The 21,298-nt window shown below is 41.3% G+C and overlaps 1 protein-coding gene across 4 annotated transcripts in view; it reads right to left on the bottom strand.

Annotated features, from left to right (window-relative positions):
- The window catches only part of LOC109927401 (calcium and integrin-binding protein 1), a 21,772-nt gene continuing 474 nt past the window's right edge, over positions 1-21,298 (bottom strand). For 3 of the 4 annotated variants that reach the window (XM_020527417.2, XM_048617089.1, XM_048617091.1), the window contains exons 2-8: positions 9,482-9,646; positions 8,118-8,152; positions 5,061-5,160; positions 4,403-4,556; positions 3,167-3,285; positions 992-1,080; positions 1-310 (exon numbers count right to left, since the gene is read on the bottom strand). In XM_020527417.2, coding sequence (XP_020383006.1) covers positions 289-310; positions 992-1,080; positions 3,167-3,285; positions 4,403-4,556; positions 5,061-5,160; positions 8,118-8,152; positions 9,482-9,532 — 570 coding nt within the window. In that variant the 5' untranslated portion in view covers positions 9,533-9,646 and the 3' untranslated portion in view covers positions 1-288. Of the gene's footprint in view, positions 311-991; positions 1,081-3,166; positions 3,286-4,402; positions 4,557-5,060; positions 5,161-8,117; positions 8,153-9,481; positions 9,647-14,795; positions 15,064-21,298 lie in introns of those variants that run through there. The other variant, XM_048617090.1, reaches the window with a different exon arrangement.

The following is a 21,298-nucleotide window of genomic DNA, read 5'->3' as shown; positions in this document are numbered from 1 at the left end:
TTGGGATGGAAATACTTTTATTGCACATTAAAAATGTTGAGTTTCCGTCATTTGTCACAAAATATAAAACATTTTCTCTCCCTAGTATAAATCATTTTGAAACATGATTACTTTGAATACTGTAACTGCAGCTTTAGAAAGTGATGTTGTGATAGATAAATTCTTTGTCAAAAATCTACTCTTTTCTCTCTGTCTAATCCCATACCCCACCTTGAGGGAAAAATCATCGAAGGCAATCGGTTGCTAGAATCAGGAGAACGTTGATCTTTCAGATGATCCACGATTGCTTTAAAGTACAATCTTGAAGGAGCTGAAAGGCAAACAAAATATCTAAATCTCTGGAAGAGGAAATCAGAAACTGTGACTGTTTACTTGCAAGAGTGGGGCAGGAAGGCTAACTAAACTTTACTGAATACAGGAGGAGTCTCCTCATCCCATTAACAAAAAATTGGATACTTTGTAGGTGTTGTATAATTAAGAGCCTCTGCTAAGTGAACCATAAGCAGTTCACTTGTATTTGTACCTCAAAATGGCAACTGGAATTTTAGATATGTCATGTGACCTGGATTGGAACCTCACTAGAATGATCTCAGCTGAACCATGTTTCTTTTCATACTACGCCGCATGTTCTCACTCAAATCAAAAGATGATTGGATTTAGGGTACAAGGGCACTTACCACCCTGTTTATTTTTGGCAGAGTAAGTTAAAATTAGGTTTGTCCTCACGGATCATCCACGCAGGCATTTTACACCAGAGACCAATTACAGTTCCTGAACTGTCGGCCCAGTCATGTTTAATGAATCACCAGGCTAGAAATCGAATCGGCTCCCTTGGTGAATCGAGATTTTGGTATTCACAACAGCATTCCTTTTCTCAGAGGACATGTAACTGATTTGCACCCACTTGGCCTGCCGCTCAGTTTACAGATAAACCATGTTTCAGCTAGTGTACACGAATGGAAAAAGAACCATTACATTTTGTTCACTGTACCTCACAAAGTCAGGCGACCTGGAGATGACGTGCTGAAATTCTGAGAGGTTCACGGTTCCATCTTTATCAATATCGGATTCTTCTAAAATCTGAGTAACACAGTAAGTACGTGTAAAGTATTTTAAGAGTGGATTGGATATGCACCCCTGACACTTCCTTGGTGTTAAAACTGTCAAAACTATCTGAACCCAGTTATCTAATACTGAAATTTTCTAAACCGGAGCTTCAAGTTTACCAATTAACCAAGATGTTTTTGCCTAATGGATTTAAAAGATTAGCACCTGAACATCACAACATGTTCTAGGCACCAAACAATCACTGGGCAGCCATAAACCAGTATTTAAAAGGCTGAGATTCAATAATTTTAAATCTCAATACTGTTTGATTATTATACACATGCAAATTTTTGTCTCTAATTCTAATGTTTGTTCTGTCACCAGCTGACAGGCCTCCACTGATCATAAAACTGAGGTGGTCACTGTCTAGGCTATAGACTTGTTACATAGAGTCAAAACTAATCAGACAAGGCTGTGATTTTCATTTGGAAATGGACAACATTTTGGAATGATAGGAACGTAACCGTATAAAGGAAAATCAAATCTCCCATATAATAGAATTTAACAGCTCACCAAGACTCCTTAGACAACACCTTCCAAACCTGTAATCTCTACCACTTTTAAGTTAACTAATTCTAACAAAATCAACCAACTGTTATCCTAGTCACAGTAGCCTCACTTGTACTGCTGAAAAGGTCATCAATCTGTGACGTGAATGGTCCACCTACTCTGCCAGACCTGCTAAGCATCTGCACTATTTTGCTTTTGTTGTAGCATCACTGTAGCTTCTCATTGCAAGTGAGAGGGTGTAAACAGGCATAACCTTGGAGTACAACCAGCTATTGAAATATTCCTGCCAAAAATTAAATATTTTATTGGTTCATGTAAAATTATGATTTTTTTCAGAGTACACCATCACGTGCTCCCTTGAAAATTAATTACTGTTAACTTCTGAAATTCTAGCTGGTGTTCTTGAAGCAGTGAATGTTTTGCTACATCCTGCATTTCACTGCCACAAAGTTCCTGAATTTGAAAATTAATGTATGAGGGGGTCTAAGGAAATTACTTGTTCCTCTAATCTTGTTGCTTATTATAAAACAAAGTCTTCTGATTAATTTGATGGCTGTCAGTATAGGGCATCAATGCCAACAAGAAAACTAGTCACAGTTTCTGGCACTGATTATCAGTGACCCCAGTTGAAAGAGTGTACATGTTTATTTGGACAAGGTTCTAGCTTGGTTGGTGTGCTTCTAATCAATTAAATTGTGAATAACAGCAGACTATGCTCACAAAGAATGGGTGCTTGGGCTAGATACTGGCAAGTTGTGCACCCCTTACCCTAGCTAGAATCTACTGCCAGAAGAGAAGATTCAGACTTTGGATGAAGGAGGAAGTAAGGATTTTATTTATGTCTCAAATGCAAATAAGCTGATAAGCCTACACTGATCGCAACTCGATGACCCTTTATAGGGCTTCCTTTGGGTAACTCTCATCCAACTGCAATATGATATTTAGAACATCCTGAGCCACAGTCAAAATTCCACTAGATAAGATCATGAAATATTCAAACACATTACTGTCTCCTCTCCATTAACGGAAAATTTTCAGAGACCATCAAGGTTACTGGCCTGCAATGTCAGAAGGAGATTAGTGCACGAAGGCTGATGAAACCAGATGAAATAATAGAGTGAACTTAATTAAAAAGCCCACTTTCAATGACCTCAAGATGTAGCAAAGCACTTCACAGTTGCTTGAAATACTGAGTTCGGTCACCTATTATAAGAACAGCAAATGGATTATTGCTTACCTTAATATCTCCCTTTCTTCCTGAGCTATAAATGCGTCGTTTTAATGCTATCATCTAAACTTTAATTGAGCTGACTGCATTACCGCAGCCTACTGTAAACCTTTCCCAGCACTTGGTAATTGTTTTCTTCCTCCTACATCTGCAAGTTTAGAGGAAGAAGGGAAGACTGAAGGAAGCAAGCAAGGAGTTGGCCTTCACTTGTTTGTACTGCTTCCACACTTAGTGTTCTAACAAGGTTCCCTATTTAAATAAAGGATACTGTTACTTGTATGTATATTAAAGTTTGCAGCTTTTCAGTAAGAGTTTACTTACATTTTGAATCAGCTGGTTCATTTCTGCCTCTGTCAGTTGTGTATCAGATGTACCTCCTGTCAGACAATTCACCAATTTCTTCAAATCCTCTTTATCTAAAGTGCCATCATCATCAAAATCTGTAAGCAGTATCAAAATAATGGATGTTTTAGAACAAGCTTCATGTTAAGTCAGAGTTACTCTCAAATCAGAGCTACAATTCTACCCTATGAAGCCAACCTCAACTTGCAAATAGATAGTCTCGTGTATTTTGATAACCTTACTCACCATTTTAATCTGGGGTCTGAGTTTCCTTGCAGGGACAGGATGGGTAGGGGGAGCAAAATCCCAGGAATGATAAATTCTCTAAGACCCAATTTAACTTTGTTGATTTCAGGCAACCATCAATACCCTCCCCGCACATTCATATCTTCATATTGAATATGTACAACGAGTGTTTGTAAGGAAGGTCATTAGGTACCATTCTTATCCAAAATGTGCACATTATTAACAACAGCCATTAGATAGAGCACTTCCAAATCCCCCTGCTAACTGGATTCTGGTTTCTAACTCAGCTAAACTTAGCTTTAAAGAAAGGTTAGATTATGAGGGGCATGAAAAAGTGGTGGAAGTAGCTGTTCCCCTTAGTTGAAAGAGTCAGTAACAAGAGTACTAATTTTCAGATGAAAGACAGGAGATTTAGCGTGGATTTGAGGAATGTTTTTCCCACCAGGGTAGTGGGGGTCTGAAATGCACTGCCTGGGAGGGTAGTTGAGGTGAGAAACCTCACAACCAGTGGGCACTTAATGTCATAACATGCAAGGCTATGAACCAAGTGCTGGAACATGGGACTAATGTAAATGGAGAGTAGTTTTTTTTTGTTGGTTAAGATTCAATGGGCTGAAGGGCCTCTTCTGTACTGTATGATTGTATTTGTTGAACCCAGTCATCATATCAGTTGAGTATAACCAACATTGCTACTGAACAATGTTCTCAATTAGGCCTTTCAGTTGGTGTCTAAATACAAGATAAGAATTCTTTTTTTCTTCCTGTCTTACTGGGAAACAGGAGGAGCCCCACTAGATGTTAGCTTGGTCAGGAATGCTACAAACAGACTGGTCTGTGCATGGAGGCTCAGAGATGTATGGGAAAACTAGTCTGTCAAAGCCCACAAGTGGGCTACAAGAATTAAGCTGCCACTGTATTTGAAATAGACTACAGTATCTGCTTTGTCAACCCCTGGAAGATCAGACTAACCAAAAATTCTGAAAGCATAGTGCGACTTGATCTCGGGCGTTGCCGAATCACTAAAAGCACTGAGCATGTCTAAGAAATCCTCAAAAGACATACTGCCATCCTTTTCAATCGCAGTTGAGAACACCAGACAGATTCTCTCTCTGAAGGGGTTAGCCTATAATTGAAACAGAAAAGTTTGTTAAAATGGCTGATGGTTTTGTTACAGATCTTTGCAATTCTGATCATTCACATGCGAGTTTTAACCGTGAATGATAGTTAGTATATGGTAGTGACATCACAATGATGAACAGTTCTGTCCTAAACATCAGGGGAGCAGCTAGCAATGAACTGACACAGTGAGTGTTTACAGACTATTCTGACATAAGGGTTGTCACGGCCAAAAGCAATCCTATTCTCACCCAGGTTCTAAAGCAACATCTTCCAGGAGATGACGATCAACATCCTGATATTTTCTCCTCAAGCTCAGAAGACTTTTAACACTGACCCATTTGCTTTCACAAATCCATTTCTACATTAGCACCACATAAACCATTGCAACAATGTTAGCACTTTGCTGAATTGTTTTCTCTGTTGAGAATAACTGGGGCATAGAGATTTCTCCACACTGATAATTGAACAATATTAGAATCCTAAAGACTGCTCTGAGATCTTTTCGTACCTTCAGCTCTGGCATCTCACAGATCCTGTCCTTTGAAACTCGTGTGTTTTGGAAGTCAACCAGATCTTTTGAAAGCAGCTCCGCGAATATTCGATAAGCACTTTGTGGATAAAAGAGTTAATGAGCCTTAATAGTTTAAACCTCTTTAGAATGGTTCAAAACAAGCTGTGCAAATTCTTAACCAGAACTGCAGATTACAATGCAATTCAGTAGCAGGATGCAGGTTAATGTTTAATGTATGGCAAAGAACCAGTACTTCTGTACACTGGAATATGCATTGATTCAATGAAAGATGAAGACGAATAGGAAATAATTCACGATCATCATGAAGCAGACACCATCATTACAAGCTACTAAAATTATTATCCATTGCACTTCAAATGTTGTGCTAGCTCCTTTCTAGGTACAGTTTCACAGTACCAGATTTCATCCAATACTTCACCTAAGCTATTCTTGAGAGCATCTAGACATTGAGCATTGACCGTTAATTTGTGTTTTATTTCAATACAGTGCCCTTTCAGGGATTGTTTCATTATTATATTTGACTTATTTTAATAAGAATAGAGGGAACTTTACTCTGTATCTACCCTGTGCTGTTCCTGTCCTGGGACTGCTTGAAGGAGATGCTGTTACTTACAGTTTACTTCCAGTTTATAAGAGTCAAAGGAGGTTTAATTTCAGTTTAAAAGAGTAGAGGGAGCTTTACTCTATATTTAACACCGTGGAGTCTCTGCCCTGCGAGTGTTTGATGGGGACAGTGTTGGGGAGCTTTAGTTATAGTTTACTTTCAGATTAAAAGAATAGACATTGATGACTAGTTGACTGTGAAGGCTTCACACAATTCAATTGCTTTCACTGTACTGCTACACAATATATACAGAAAATAGATACAAGAGCTCTAGATGTTTGTTCCTTTTCAGAGAAAAAAAGTAATCAATTGCCATAACTGTGTCATAGCTGCCACGTTTGATGAGATAAGCATTATCCAAGGATTGAGTATTTACTGTTATCAATGGTACTTACTGTTACTAGTGGGAGTTGTTTAAAGACCTGCTGATCAAGAGTTCAGGACCGGCATGTTCCAGTAAGGAGGAAGGACAAGGATGGGAAGGTAAGGGACCCTTGGATAACAAGGGAGGTTGTAAATTTAGTCAAAAGGTAAAAAGAAACAGATGTAAGATTAGGGAAGCTAAAATCGGACAGGGCCTGTGAGTAATCTAAAGAAAGCAGGAAAGAACTCAAGCAGGGAACTGGGGAAGAGCAAGAAGGTGCCATGAAATGACCTTGGCAAGTAGAGTTAAAGACAGTCTCAAAGCATTCTATACATACGTTAGAAATAACAGGATAACTGGGGAGAAAGTAGGACCTCTCAAGGATAAAGGAGGGAACTTGTGTTTGGAGACAGAGGATATGGGCAAAATCCTAAATGAGTACTTTGCATCATTTATCCAGGAGAAGGATATAGAGGATAGTGAGATTTGTGTGGAGCATGCTAATATGCTAGGGCATTTTGAGATCAAGAAAGAAGTGGTGTTGAGTCTCTTAAAGAGCATTAAGGTGGATAAGTCCCCAGGGCCCGATGATATCTACCCCTGGTTATTGAGAGAGGCAAGAGAGGAGATTGCAGGGGCCTTAACAAAGATCTTTATATCTTCGTTAGCCACTGGAGAGGTCCCAGAGGACTGGCCCGTAGCTAATGTTGTTGCTCTGTTCAAGAAGGGAAATAATAATCCAGGAAACTATAGACTGGTGAGTCTCTCATCAGTAGTTGGGAAGATATTGAAGAGAATTCTTAGGGACAGAATTTACATGCATTTGGAAAAGCATGGCCTAATCAGGGACAGTTAGCATGGCTTTGTGCGAGGCAAGTCATGTCTTACTAACTTGATTGAATTTTTCGAGGAGGTGACAAAGGTGATTAATGAGAGTATGGCAGTGGATGTTGTCTACATGGAGTAAGGCTTTCGACAAGGTCTCTTTCAGAAGATTAAGATGCATGGGATCCATAGTGTCCCACGGGGGTTCAAGATTGGTTTGCCCATATAAGGCAGAAGGTAGTGGTAGAAGGGTGTGTTTCTGCCTGGAAGTCCATGACTAGTGGTGTTCTGCAGGGATCTGTACTGGGACCTCTGCTGTTTGTGATATACACACACACACAAAATGACTTGGCTGAAAATGTAGATAAGTGGGTTAGTAAATTTGCAGACGATACAAAGATAGGTGGAGTTATGGATAGTGTATGAGGTTGTCAAAGGGATATTGATCAGTTGCAGATGTGGGCGGAGAAATGGTAGATGGAGTTTAATCCAGGTAAGTGTAAGGTGCTGCACTTTGGGAGATCAAATGTTTTGGTTAGGCCACACTTAGTACTGCACTCAATTCTGGTCGCCAGGATGTGGAGGCTTTGGAGAAGGTGCAGAAGAGGTTTACCAGGATGCTGTCTAGAGGGTATGAGCTATAAGGAGAGGCTAGAAAAACTTAGGTTGTTTTCTCTGGAGCGATGGGGGCTGAGGGGAGACTTGATAGGAGCCTATAAAATTATGTGATGCATAGATAGGGTTGACGGTCAGAATCTTTTTCCCAGAGTTGGAAATGTCTAATACTAGGGGGCACGCATTTAAGGTGAGAGGGGGAAAAGTTAGAAGGAGATGTGAGGGGCAAGTTTTTTTTTTTACACAGAGAATGGTAGGAGTCCGGAACGTGCTGCCAAGGATGGTGGAGGCAGATACACATAGGGGCATTTAAGGGACTTTTAGATAAGCACATGAATAAGCAAGGAATGGTGGAATATGGACCAAGGGCAAGTAGAAGGGATTAGTTTAATATGATGTTATGTTTGGCACAACATCGTGGGCCAAAGGGCCTGTTCCTGTACCGTTCCATGATCTACTGTTCTGGAACAGTCATTGCTAGAGTGGGAAGTGTACTTGCACAATAAGCTAGAAACCACAGCACTGCAGTAGTTGCTGAGATGTCACATCCAACTGTGGTGAATTGATGGAACATTTCCAATACTCTCCAGAGACCATTAAACAAAGTATAAAATCCCCTACTTACTGCAGAATGTCTTGCTTTGTTAAAAATGTCAGTTCCTAAAACAATAAAACACAAATCATACTTAAGCATTGGTGCAGGCACACACCTGACAGCTGTTACAGTGTGGTCAGGCAAGTCAAGCTATTTATGATCCAACCATTGACTAATAATGGATGTCTTGGCCTTTATTTCATTCAGGAGATTTTAGAAAAGTGAACCCTTCACATTTCTTAAAATTCACTTCATTATCACAGAAAATGGTAGAAACATTCAGGTCAGGCAGCATTTGTGGAGAGAGAAACAGAGGTAACCTCTCAAGTTGATGACTTGTCATTAGAACATCCCTAAGAAACTCTCCACACACAGTGCCTGACCTGTTGAGTATTTCCAATATTTCCTGTTTAGAGCTCAGATTTCCAGCAGCCCCAAGATTTTACTTTCCAATTAGTCATCAGTTTGGTTCAGTTGAGTTCTCACCTCTAGGATCAAGCCACACTCCAAGGATGACCTTCCTGTGCACCAAAGAAACTGCACTGTCAAATAGTGCAGGCTGTTAAGACTTCATCTTAAAATGCAGGTTTGTTTGGGTGGATGCAAAAACACCCTATGGAACTATAACAAAGGAACTTTTTATAACTTTGTCAACATTGCCTACTAATTCAGAGCAGGATAATTAATGAATTAGTCACGTATTAATAGTGAAATTTTACTTTGTACTTGAAAAGACCTGGATGCAATTGGATGCTTTTTTGATAAGAATTGTTTTTGCTCCTTGTAAACCCTGCTCTGACCAGTACTTCAGCAATTTCGAACTTCAGTTATCTTTTGTTTTCATGACTCTTTCTACCATTATTTAATCTTCCATATTGGAGGGTTCATTTTGTTTTTTTCACATTCTTATTTAGCCATGCCACATCCTTGAACACAATCTGCATTTAGTTCAGACACTAAAATGTTCTTTTCCTGTTGCTGCAAAGCCTCATTCTCTTGGCTAAGTCAGTAACATTAGAAAGCAACATGTTCAGTTCATAAAGTAAAAAAAGGTGGAGAAACTCAGCAGGCAGTATCTGTGGCAGGAGAAACACCGCTTAACATTTTGAGTTCAATGACTTTCTTTGGACTTGTTTTTATTTCTGACCTCCAGCATCTGCAGCAGTTTGCTTTTATATTCTATGCATAAAGGGGTTTGAGACAATGCTGCAATTAAAGCAACAATAGCCATCCAGACCAACTCAGCAATTATTGAAAAGGTTATGATAAAATACTTTGGCTTAAATTTATTCTAAATAATTATACTTATAATTCATCTATGCTGGGCTCCACGTAAGGACAAATTCTCCCAAGAAGAGTTTTTTTTTTGTTAAAGTTGAATTTTATTTTCTCACCTGGTATTCAGAAAGTTGCTCCTTTGAGAGGTGACTGGCAGACCCCCCCATGTTCCAAATTTGACCCCGTTAACTTTGATTTCTGGATCCTTTGGGAACACACACACACAGTGGTACCAGCAGTCCTTCTGAATGCTTGTATCACTTAACTTAATTAAGTTGGACCTGAAAGGAAAAATAGGTTAAAAATTCACATGAAGATCTTTAGAACTGGATGTTGAGAAATGGATGAGTAACTTTATCAGGTGGAAGGAGGTGAGCAAGAAACAGGTAAAAGTGGAACTAGGGTCACTGATTCCAGTTGTATATAGTTACTGACTTCAAAGTAACTGCAAAGAACATTTTTGAAAGAAATTGAACACATGAAAACTGGTAATTAATATAAAAATAATCATTTGATGAAATGCAAGTATTAAATTAAAACCAATGACCTTGTTTCACAAAAATCCTCTCAATGCTTCACACACAGTTATATAATGCAGTTACTATCTCTAAATGAATGAGTAAGCACAGAGAAATGAAACAATCAGTTAACATCATTCTGGCAGATTTGATTGAGCAAGATGTGGTCTGGCTTCCTAGAGGACACCTTTGCCTGCCCATCTTAACTTGTGAGCCAAAGGATAGATTGTGTTCAAACATGTGGTATTGCTAAACAAGAGCAATGCTTCCCTTGTTGTCTAGTGGTTTAGATTCAGCACTTTCACCGCCATGGTCTGGGTTCCATTCCCGGTTAGGGAATGAGGGTTTATTGTTCTAAACGGCCCTGGTGGTGCAGTGGTAGTGTCCATACCTTTGAGACAGAAAGCCTTGTTTCAAGGCCCACCTCTAGATCTATGTAATAACATGTCTGAATGTGTTAATTAGAAAATTTCTAAAAAGCCAACATTATCTCCTTACGTTTTGGAGGGTTTAAAGTGACGGCAGAAAGTCATGAAAATAAGAAATAGTTGCAGTCTGAAGTCAGTAGTCAGAACAGGGAATGTGTAGGTTGTCCTGACTAGGTTCCTTTCTTGATCCCCTACATTAATGTTAGTTGTACAACCAACAAAGAACAAAAACCAGTGGTAATCAAGGGAAATTTCAAAATGTGGAGAAATTGTGATCAAATGAGGGCACAACAGATCTCATATTCAGTAAACAACTATTGATTGATTGATTATTGTCACTTGTACTGAGAAACAGTGAAAAGTGTTGTCTTGTGTGCTAACAGGCAGATTGTACCACACAAAGTGCATCAGGGTAGCAGAACAGAGTGCAGAACACAGCAGAGAAGGTGCACAGAAAGAGAGATCAGAATTAACATTTGAGAGGTCCGTTCAAAAGTTCGATAACAGCAGGGAAGATGTTCTTGAAACTGTTTGCATGTGAAAACAAACTTTTATAACTTGGTGGACAGAAGAGGTGGAATACAGTATGGGGGAGGGGTGGAGTTGGCAAGGGGCTTTGATTATGTTGGTTGCTTTTCTGAGGCAATGGGAAGTATAGATGGAGTCAATGGATGAAAGGCTGGTTTGCCGGGTGGATTGGGCTGTGTTCACGACTTCGTACTTTCTTGCGGTCTTGGGAAAAGCAGTTGCTATACCATGCTGTGATGCACCCAGACAGGATGCTTTCTACGATGCATCTACAAAAATTGGTAAGAGTCTTTGTGGATATGCTGAATTTCCTTAGCCTCCTGAGGAAGTAGAGACGTTGCTGTGCTTTTTGACCATTGCGTTAATGTGGGTGGACCAGGACAGATTGTTGGTGATCATCACTCCCAGGAACTTGAAGCTGTTTTGACCATCTCCACTTCAGCACCATTGATCCAGACAGTGGCTGTCCTCTACTCTGCTTCCTGAAGTCAATGACCAGCCCCTCCCTTTTGCTGATGTTGGAGAGATTGTTGTCTCGACACTATGCCACTAAGCACTCTACCTCTTTGCTGTACTCTGTCTCGTCGTTGTTTGAGATCTGACCTGCAATGGTGGTGTTGTCAGCAAACTTGTAAATGGAGTTGGGGCAGAATTTGGCCACACTGTTGAGGAGTACAGTAAGGGGCTGAGTACGCAGCCTTGCGGATTATGGTGGAGGAGGTGCTGTCGACTATGTCACCTATCCTTACTGATTTCAGTCTATGGGTCAGGATCCAGTTACACAGGTCTCAAAGTTTGGAGATGAGTTTGTTTGGAATTATGGTGTTGAGGGCGGAATTCAATAAGTAGGAGTCTGATGTAGGTATCCTTGTTGTCCAGATGTTCCAGGGATCAGTGTAGGGCCAGGGAGATGGCATCTGCTGTGGACCTGTTGTGCCGGCAGACAAACTGCAAAGGATCAAGGCAATTTGGTACACTGGAGTTGATGTGAGCCATGACTAACCTCTCAAAGCATTTCATAATTATGGATGTCAGAGCCTCCGGGCAGTAATCTTTGAAGCACGCTGCATGATTTTTCTTTGGTACTGGGATGATGGTGATCTTCTTGTCGCAGCGAGGGATTTCAGATCATAGTAGGGTGAGACTAAAGATGTCTGTGAATACTCCCACCAGCTGGTCCACACGGGATCTGACTGCATGGCTGGGGATTCCATCAGGGCCAGTTGCTTTCCATGGGTTCACTTTCAAGAAGGCTGATCTAACATCTGCAGCAGTGACTATGGGTACAGGTGCATCAGAGGCTGTTGGGATAGGTAACACCGTTTCACTGCCCTTCTGTTCAAAGTGAGCGGAGAATGCATTTTGCTCGTCGGGTAGGGATGTACTGTTGCCTGCAATTCTGTTCGACTTTGTAGCCCATTATGTTATGTCGTGTCATTTGCACAGAGAAATTTAGGATAATTTCCTCTTTAGAACCTCTTGATATTTCATCCTAAAACATTAACTGGAAATGGCAGTGAGGGGAAACAAGACTGATGAGCCAAAGCTCCCAACTCCTAACCATTATGCTTTATACGTACCTTCATGCATTATAAATTAGATCACAATGGTTTAGTATCTTGTTACAAAGACTACAACATAATGGAGTGTTTTCAATGCTCATTCTTCTTATAATGAAATATAATGCTTGCACTGTGCTGAGGTAAGTGGTTTTAGCTGGAGTTCTGATGATATCATTACATTCAGTGGCCCAAACAAAACTGAGGGTGGGGAAAGCAGCTGAGGTTCCTATCTTCTTTTGAATCATTACTAACTTCATAAAGTTTCATCTCAGGCAGTACAAGTGTGTAGGAGCTGAGCTCCCCTTGGCAAAAATCTTACTGAGATTGGCTCCAACAGCTTTTGAGTGGCCTGCTGTCATATGCGACAGTCTTGTAGTGATCAATTTAATCACCTACTGATAGGACACTTGGTGACAAGGTGCAAAGATAACAAACTTTCCCTTAACGTCAGCAAAACTAAAGAGTAGGTCATTCACTTCAGGAAGCAAGGAGGAGGATACACCCCTGTCTACATAAATGGGGCTGAGGTGGACATGGTTCAGAGTGTCAAGTTCCGAGGATTGACGATCACCAAAGATATGGACCAGATCCCCACGTAGATGCGATGGTCAAGAAGGTACAACAATGCCTCTGCTACCTCAGGCAGCTCAGAAAGTTTGGCATCTCCATAAGAACCCTCACTAACTTGTACACATGCACCATTGAAAACATTCTATCCAGGTGCACATTGGCCTGGTATGGCAACTGCTCTGTCCAGGACAGTAAGAAACTCCAGAAAGTTGTGAACACAGTCCAAACCATGACATAAGTCAAACTTCCATCTATTGACTTCATCTCCACTTCTCGTTGCTGCAGAAAGTCTGCTAACATAGTCAAAGACCCCTCCCACCCCTGTTATAATCTCTTCCATCAGGCAGAAGATACAAAAGCTTAAAGACACGTCCCAAGAGGTTCAAGAACAGCTTCTTCCCTACTGTTATTAGACTTCTGAATGGACCTCTCAAATTTCAAATCTTGCTTTTTGTGCATCTTCTCTAAAGCCATAACTTTTTATTCCTCGCTCTGTTCAATCACCCTATGATCTTTGTATGTAATGATCTGCCTGTACTGCACGCAAAACAAAACTTTTCACTGTACCTAGGTATATGTGACAGTAATATATCAAAAAAATCTAGTCATCCTACCTATGTCTTGCCTGTTAATTGTAGACAGACTTTGTTGTGTGTTTGCTTTCTAATTTGCTAAACTCAATTCCTAGCTATAGGAATTCCATTCTCTAAATATATAAGGAATGGGTCTCCAATAAACAGTTATCACAAGATGTGACTATGAAAAAGTGCCTGGTTCAAATAAAAGTTCCAGTGCCTTTAAAAAAATAAATCAATGAAGGTATTCACAATCCTTCAAATTCAAGTCTACAAAATTATTAAATATGAAGTACATGAATGAAGCTGTCTTGAGTGTAATCCAGTAATGGACTCTCTCCTCACGACATTATGCGTTAAGCTTTGGTCCTTATTGTCATCAAGAATTGTTTTATTAGTAACAAGATCAATAAGCTACTTCAACTCATCCTACAGAATCCTCCACAGCATCATTCACCTTGCTCCTGAATCAGTCTTGGGCTCCCCCCCTCCCCCCTCCTCATCAGTCGATCATCTTTGATGTGAGGAACTTTCTCTGGATAGTTTGAATCTCAAGTTGTTCTGGAGATGTGGTATATGATTTGAGGACACAGTTTCTTTGTCCTGTCTCCGCATTCAGGGTCTGTGTAAGAGTGCTCAACCATGAATAACTTGGAGAAGTTTCACAAATATTAATTAGTCACACCAAAGAAACACAGTTCATAGCCTTACAGCAGTAGCAGGCATTGTGCTAACAGTTCACTGGAGGCAATCTTAAAACGCTTGAGCTGATGCGAGTTTCTGAGTTAAGGAACATGATCTTAGCTACAAAGAAGATTTGAAGTTTGAACTCTGAACTCTTTTATACTGAGAACTACCCATTTATTTTACATTTAGGGGGAGTGTGAAAGCCGACAGGAATTTTAAATTTAACAAATTAATGGCAACACAGTTTATGGCACAGGTTAGCTCGCAGGCTGCAGGTTGGATAATTGGAAGATTGATTAATATATTTCCTGAGATTAAAAAGTTGGGCATTAACTCCCTGGATGTTAGCACAGAACTTCAATTAAAGCAATAAACAGCAGCTAAACGACCCAACCCATCAAAGGGACATTATATTTAAAACCACAATTTGTACACAGCACAGCACCTTGTAAAAGAAAGCAACAATTTTCCCAGAGGGGAATATAAGCGCCCCAGGTGTTACAAAACCTTAGTAAAAATTTATGGCGGCTAGGAATTTAAAAAAACAAACAGGAAAGCTCACCTCGAGGGAAAGATGCTGACAAGATGAAAAGCGAAATGATCGTAAACTGTTAAGTTAAAATTTGAGGAAATAAATTCAGCCGAAGCCAGGGCTGAAGAGGACCTTAACTATCCCAAACATCGAAGTAAACCGAATCATACTAAGTCTTGATTCTCAAATAGCCATACGGAAAACATTCTCTCAAAAGACAGGCGTGGCTTGTAATCGAACAGAAAGGGCAGGGAAAGTGAGCAATTTCCAACAAGCTTCCCCTCTGTAGCCCGGACGGGGACTTGGCCAGAGTAAGGAACGTAAGCAGCAGCTTGCTCCTCCCCGAGGGTGGGGTTAAGAACAGGAACAGACAAAGGCTTGAGAAATCTCGTTTCTCCCGGCATGTGTGGGCTCCTGGATACAGTCTCATTGAAAGAAAAGGGTTAAAACTAATGCAGACCTTTCCACAAGCCAAACTTCCTATCGCAAGCTGGGACTTTTCCCCCTGGAGCATAGGAGGTCTATAAAATCATGAGTGGTAGATAACCAACAGCTTTGCCCTATGGTAGGGGAAAACCAGAGGGCGTAGGTTTAAGGTAAGGGGGAAGAGGTACAAAAGGGTTCAGAGGGGCAATTTTTTTCTCACAGAGGGGTGGTGATTGTCTGGAACGGGCAGCCAGAGGTAGAGATGGAGGTGAATACAGTTATGTCATTTAAGAAACATTTAGACACGTACATGAGATAACAAGGTGTAGAGCTGGATGAACACAGCAGGCCAAGCAGCATCAGAGGAGCAGGAAGGCTGTATTTTCGGGCCTAGACCCTCCTTCAGAAATCGGGGAGGGGAAGGGGATTCTGAAATAAATAGGGAGAGAGGGGGAGGCCGATAGAAGATGGATAGAGGAGAAGATAGGTGGAGAGGAGACAGACAGGTCAAAGAGGCAGGGATGGAGCCAGTAAAGGTGAATGTAGGTCGGGAGTTAGGGAGGGGATAGGTCGGTCCAGGGGGCAGGATGAGGTTAGGGTAGGAGATGGGAGTGGGGCTTGAGGTGGGAGGAATGGTTAGGGAGGCGGGGACGAGCTGGGCTGGTTTTGGGATGTGGTAGGGGGAGGGGAGATTTTGAAGATTGTGAAATCCACATTGATACCCTTGGGCTGCAGTGTTCCCAAGTGGAATATGAGATGCTGTTCCTGCAGCTTTCGGGTGGCATCATTGTAGCACTGCAGGAGGCCCAGGATGGACATGTCGTCCGAGGAGTGGAAGGGGGAGTTGGAATGGTTCGTGACTGGGAGGTGCAGTTGTTTGTTGCCAACCGAGCGTAGGTGTTCCACAAAGTGGTCCCCAAGCCTCCGTTTGGGGTTGACTCTTAACTGGTTTCTGAAAAGGCCTATCAAGTTATTCAGTTCAAGAGAATATTAGCTTTGTGAGTGACACCCACATTCCAAAAAACTTCTTAAAAAAGAACTTTTTAAAATTCTGTTCAGAATGGTTCACCTTCAAGAAAGACAATTGCTGCCTTTGAATTTAAAGAAATGTAAAAATGGGCTCATGCAGAAACCAGTAAAAATCTCCACCTTGACCACATACATTACTTTTAACCCAATTCCTGGCATGAGCCTTTTGCCATCGTTTAAACAATTTCATCAATCCTGATTTGTCTCTCAGGCCGCAATTCTCACCCCTTTTCATAGCATCTTAAATTGTTCCTCATTGCTGGGTCTGCTGCAAACACGGTTTCAAGTGACAATTATTTCTGTGTCAGCTTTCTGTTTGTTCCAGATCTCACTCCAGCAGCAATGAATGTATTAATCGCTCTTTCCTTTCCTACTCCTGCAGCTGTATTGTGCCCTTAATGACTGTTCACTACTTTCACCTGTTACATGTTATAGAACTGATCCAGCCATTACCATTCATCTTGTCTTGGTTTTCAATCTGCCTTGCTTACTTTCCAAGTGGAAAACCTCAAATAAACTAACTATAATCGATCATGTCCTGCTTTGGTTGGTTTGACTCCTATACACAGAGGCTTTCCTGTCAGTTCCATTAATGTCATTTATCCTGGCAGCACTGTGAAACATTACAGGATATGGGCACAAACCTCTAGACTGACCATCCTGTGCAGTACTGAGGGGTTGCATCTTTGAATAGGTTAATTTCAATCACTTTCTCAGGCGGATATATAAGATTCCACAGTATTAGTTTGAAGATGGAGATGAGAGTTCTCCCTAATGTCCTGGGCAAAATTTATTCCCCCAATCATTGAATCCCTACAATGTGGAAGCAGGCTATTCAGCCCATCAAGTCCGCACGAACCCTCTGAAGAGCATCCCACCTAGACCCACCCATCTACTCTACCCTCGTAACCCTGCATTTTCCATGGCAAACCCATCTAGCCTTCAGATGCTTGGTCAATTTAGCATGGCCAATCCAACTAACCTGCACATCTTTGGACTGTGGGTGGAAACTGAAGCCCCAGGAGGAAACCCACGCAGACATGGGGTGAACGTCTGTGTGAAGTTTGCATAGTTGCCCGAGGGTGGAATCGAACCTGGGTCCCTGGCACTGTGACGCAGCAGTGCTAACCACTGAGCCACCATGCCACCCAATCAACATCACACAAATAAATTATCTGATAATGACCAGATTGCTGTTTGTGGGAGCTTGCTGTGTCCACTTTGGCTGCTCTGTTTCCTACATTACGACTCTTTGAAAAGCACTTCCTGTCATCATCAAAGGCACTACAGAAACCTAATCTGTCTTTGCTTGTCTTGACCCATTATGGCCCATGCACTTGATTCCGAATACATTACAAGGATTTGCTGGACTGCCAACCCTCTGTACAACTGAGCTCTGAGCTCCTGGCACCAAACTCTCACCAGAATCAAACTGAGTTTATTCATTTTGAACTACCATTAAAATTATAGAATAAAAGCTCTCACCAGTCCTTGGTTGTAACTTCAGTCTAAAATTCCTGTCAGTACTAATTTATGAATTTGGTAACCTTCCTCCTTTAAAAGCTCACACTTTTTCCATTTCACTAACGATGAAATGCAAGCAGCTATTTATTCATGCTGTGTACGTGAAGACAATGCAGTATTGAACCGTGGAAGCCTTGTAAAAGAATAAACAAACAAATGTTGACCTGCTCTCAGTTCTGCTCAGTGACTCTCTATGCAAATTGTAGCTGTTTATTGAACGTTGGGGATGAAATCTCAGCAGTCATCCACTTAACTCTTGCAAAATCCTCTTGATTACTAACAAGATCTATGACTCCTGGGAACAAAGTCAATAAAATAATTTTACTAAACTATCACTAACCACATTCAAATCTGAAGTCTCTATCAGTGTTTCATCATGCATCGGGTTTTCTGGGTGACCAGTTATGCAAAACCAGAATGGAGATAATAGTATCTATGACAATGATTTCATTTTTAACTCCTATATTTCCTTTTCACTAATGCCATTGGCAAGATGTTATGATATTAATACTGAGTCTGTGTTATAAATCCTATTCCCTGAAAGACTCAGGTTAAGAACAAAGAACATAAGAAAAATGTACAAGTTAGGAGTTGGCCACTCAGCCCCTTTAACCATTCGATAAGATCATGGCTTATCTGATTATCCACATATCCACTTAGCCCCTGATAACCACCTTTCATTCTGTTACTTCTCAAGAATCTATCCACCTCTGTCTTACAAGTATCAAAAAGATTCTGGTTATGCAACTTCTGAGGAAGAGTATTCAAAGGACTCATGGCCCTCAGATGAAGGAAGAGTGCCTCAACTCCAACTCCGATACTGTATTTTTAAACAGTAATTTAAAGTTCTGGATTCTCCCATTAGAGACACCCATTCTATATGCATGCTGTTAAGACCCTTATATAAAGGGATCTTATATGTTTCAATCAAGGTGCCTCTTACTCTTCTAATCTCCAATGGATACAAGCCGAGCATGACCAAACTTTCCTTATAAGACACCTGCCCATTCCAGGTATTAGTCTAGATAGGTAGGAAGGTATGTTGTGAAAACATAAGGAAGTTGCAGGTGGATACAGGTAGGTTGAGTGAATGTGTAAAAACCCTGACAGGTCGGGAAAGAAGTTGCTCACTATTTTACTCTTCCTGCCAAAAGCAGAATACTGTTTAAGCAGAGAATGCAGAACTGAGAGATGCAGAGAGATTTAGGTGTTTTGGTGCATGAGTCACAAAAGGGTAGTGGCAGATACAACATGTAATCAAGAAGGCAATTAGCTTCATGTTCTCTAATATAAGTGGAATTGAATGTAAAAGTATATAGGACATTTAGTTATATAGGACATTGGTGAGACCACTTCTTGAATATTGGTTGCACTTTTGTCTCCTTATTTAAGGATGTAAATGTGTTAGAGCAGATTTACAAGATTGATAACTGAAATGAGTGGGTTTTCTCATGAGGAAGCGTTGGACAGATTGGGCTTGTTTCCATTGGAGTTTAGTAGAGTGAGGAGTGACTTGGTCAAATGATTGAATGGTCTTGACAAGGTGGACATGGAAAGGATGTTTTCTCGTGTGGGTCAGTCCAGAACTTGAGAACCCTGTTTTAAAATTAGGGGTTGCCATTTCAGGACAGAAGCGAGAAGAATTACCTTCTCAGCATCTCCCCTGTCTAGACCTTTGACGATAACATCTCTCATTAATTCCAAGAAGACACAATCTTTCAAAGGCAAACTGTTTCTTCCCAAGGATTGGCCTTGTGAACCCTCTCTGGACTACATCCAGCGTTAAGTATTAGAATGTGTCTCATCTGACAAAATTTTCTCTGTTCACAGATTCCCTCATTGGTGTTGTGTAGAGCGAAGACAGAGAGGAAAAGACTTGGAGAGAGGGAGTAATTGGAGAAGAAAGAGAAAGGAAAGGATTTGGGCGGAATCAGAGAGAGAGAGAAAGGATTTGGGTGGGGGGAAAGACGAAGGATTTAGGGAGAAATTGAGAAAGAGAGAAAGTCTGCTCTCTTTCAAAGAAAATACACAATCTTTCTTGACAAAGTACGCATAAGAGATTACTGTGCAAGATTAAAGTGCATGGGATTGGGAGAAGTATATCGAGATGGATAGAAAACTGGTTGGCGGAGAGGAAACAAAGATTAGGAATTAATGGGTCCTTTTCAAATTGGCTGGCAATAACTAGTGGAGTGCCACAGGGATCAATGCTGAGACCCCAACTATTCACAATAAATATTAATGATTTGGATGAGGAAACAAAATGTAACATCTCAATGTTTTCAGACGATACCAGGTTGGGTGGGAGGGTGAACTGGAAAAGGATGCCGAGATCCTTCAGCATGATCTGGGCAGCTTGGGTGAATCGGCAAATCAATGGCAGATGCAGTATAATTTGGATAAATGTGAGGTTATGCACTTTGGAAGCAAAAATAAGAAGGCAGCTTACTACCTGAATGGCTGTAAACTGGGAGAGGGGAGTGTGCAGCGGGACCTGGGTGTCCTAATGCATCAGTTGCTGAAGGTAAGCAGAGATAACAAGGTGTAGAGCTGGATGAACACAGCAGGCAGGCTGACGTTTCAGGCCTAGCTAGGCCCGAAACGTCAGCTTTCCTGCTCCTCTGATGCTGCTTGGCCTGCTGTGTTCATCCAGCTCTACACCTTGTTATCTCAGATTGTCCAGCATCTGCAGTTCCTACTATCTCTGAAGGTAAGCGTGCAGGTGCAGCAGGCGGTAAAGAAGGCAAATGGTATGTTGGCCTTCATTGCGAGAGGTTTGAGTACAGGAGCAGGGATGTGTTGTTGCAGTTAAACAGGGCCTTGGTGAGGCCACACCTAGCATATTGTGTACAGTTTTGGTCTCCTCCACTGAGGAAGGATGCTCTTGCTCTTAAGGGAGTGCAGCGAAGGTTTACCAGCTGAGTCCAGGAATGGCAGGTCTGATGTATCGGGAGAGATTGTCAAGGTTAAGATTGTTTTCGCTGGAGTTCAGACAAGTGAGCGGGGGACTTTCATAGAGACTTATAAAATTCTAACAAGCCTAGACAGGGTAGATGCAGGGAGGATGTTCCTGATGGTGGGTGTGTCCAGAACCAGGGGTCACAGTCTGAGGATTCAGGGTAGACCATTTATGATGGAAATGAGGAGACATTTCTTCACCCAAAGAGTGGTGAGCCTGTGGAATTCACCACCGCAGGAAGTATTTGATGTCAAAACATTGAATGTATTCAAGAGGCGACTAAATATAGCACTTGGGGCAAGAGGGATCAAAGGTTATGGGGAGCAAGCAGGATTAGGCTACTGATTTGGACGATCAGCCATGATTGTGGTGAATGGCGGAGCAGGCTCGAAGGGCAGAATGGCCTCCTTCTATCTTCTATGTGTCAAATCCCTCCGGGGTGGTTCAGTTGGGAAATGCAGAGTTGGGCAGGCGGAGCAGGAGAAGCCGCTAAGTTTCTATATGGGTTTCTCAGCGAAATCTTCTCCCCCAAAAAACTGTTGTCTTTCTCCTCCCCTACCCGCTCCCCAAATAAACTTTACAGGAATATCCTCCC

Source organism: Rhincodon typus, chromosome 36, assembly GCF_021869965.1.
Source record: "Rhincodon typus isolate 14 chromosome 36, sRhiTyp1.1, whole genome shotgun sequence".
Taxonomy (NCBI): Eukaryota; Metazoa; Chordata; class Chondrichthyes; order Orectolobiformes; family Rhincodontidae; genus Rhincodon; species Rhincodon typus.
Note: the sequence above shows the minus strand (reverse complement) of the source record. Positions and strands in the feature narration are given on the sequence as shown.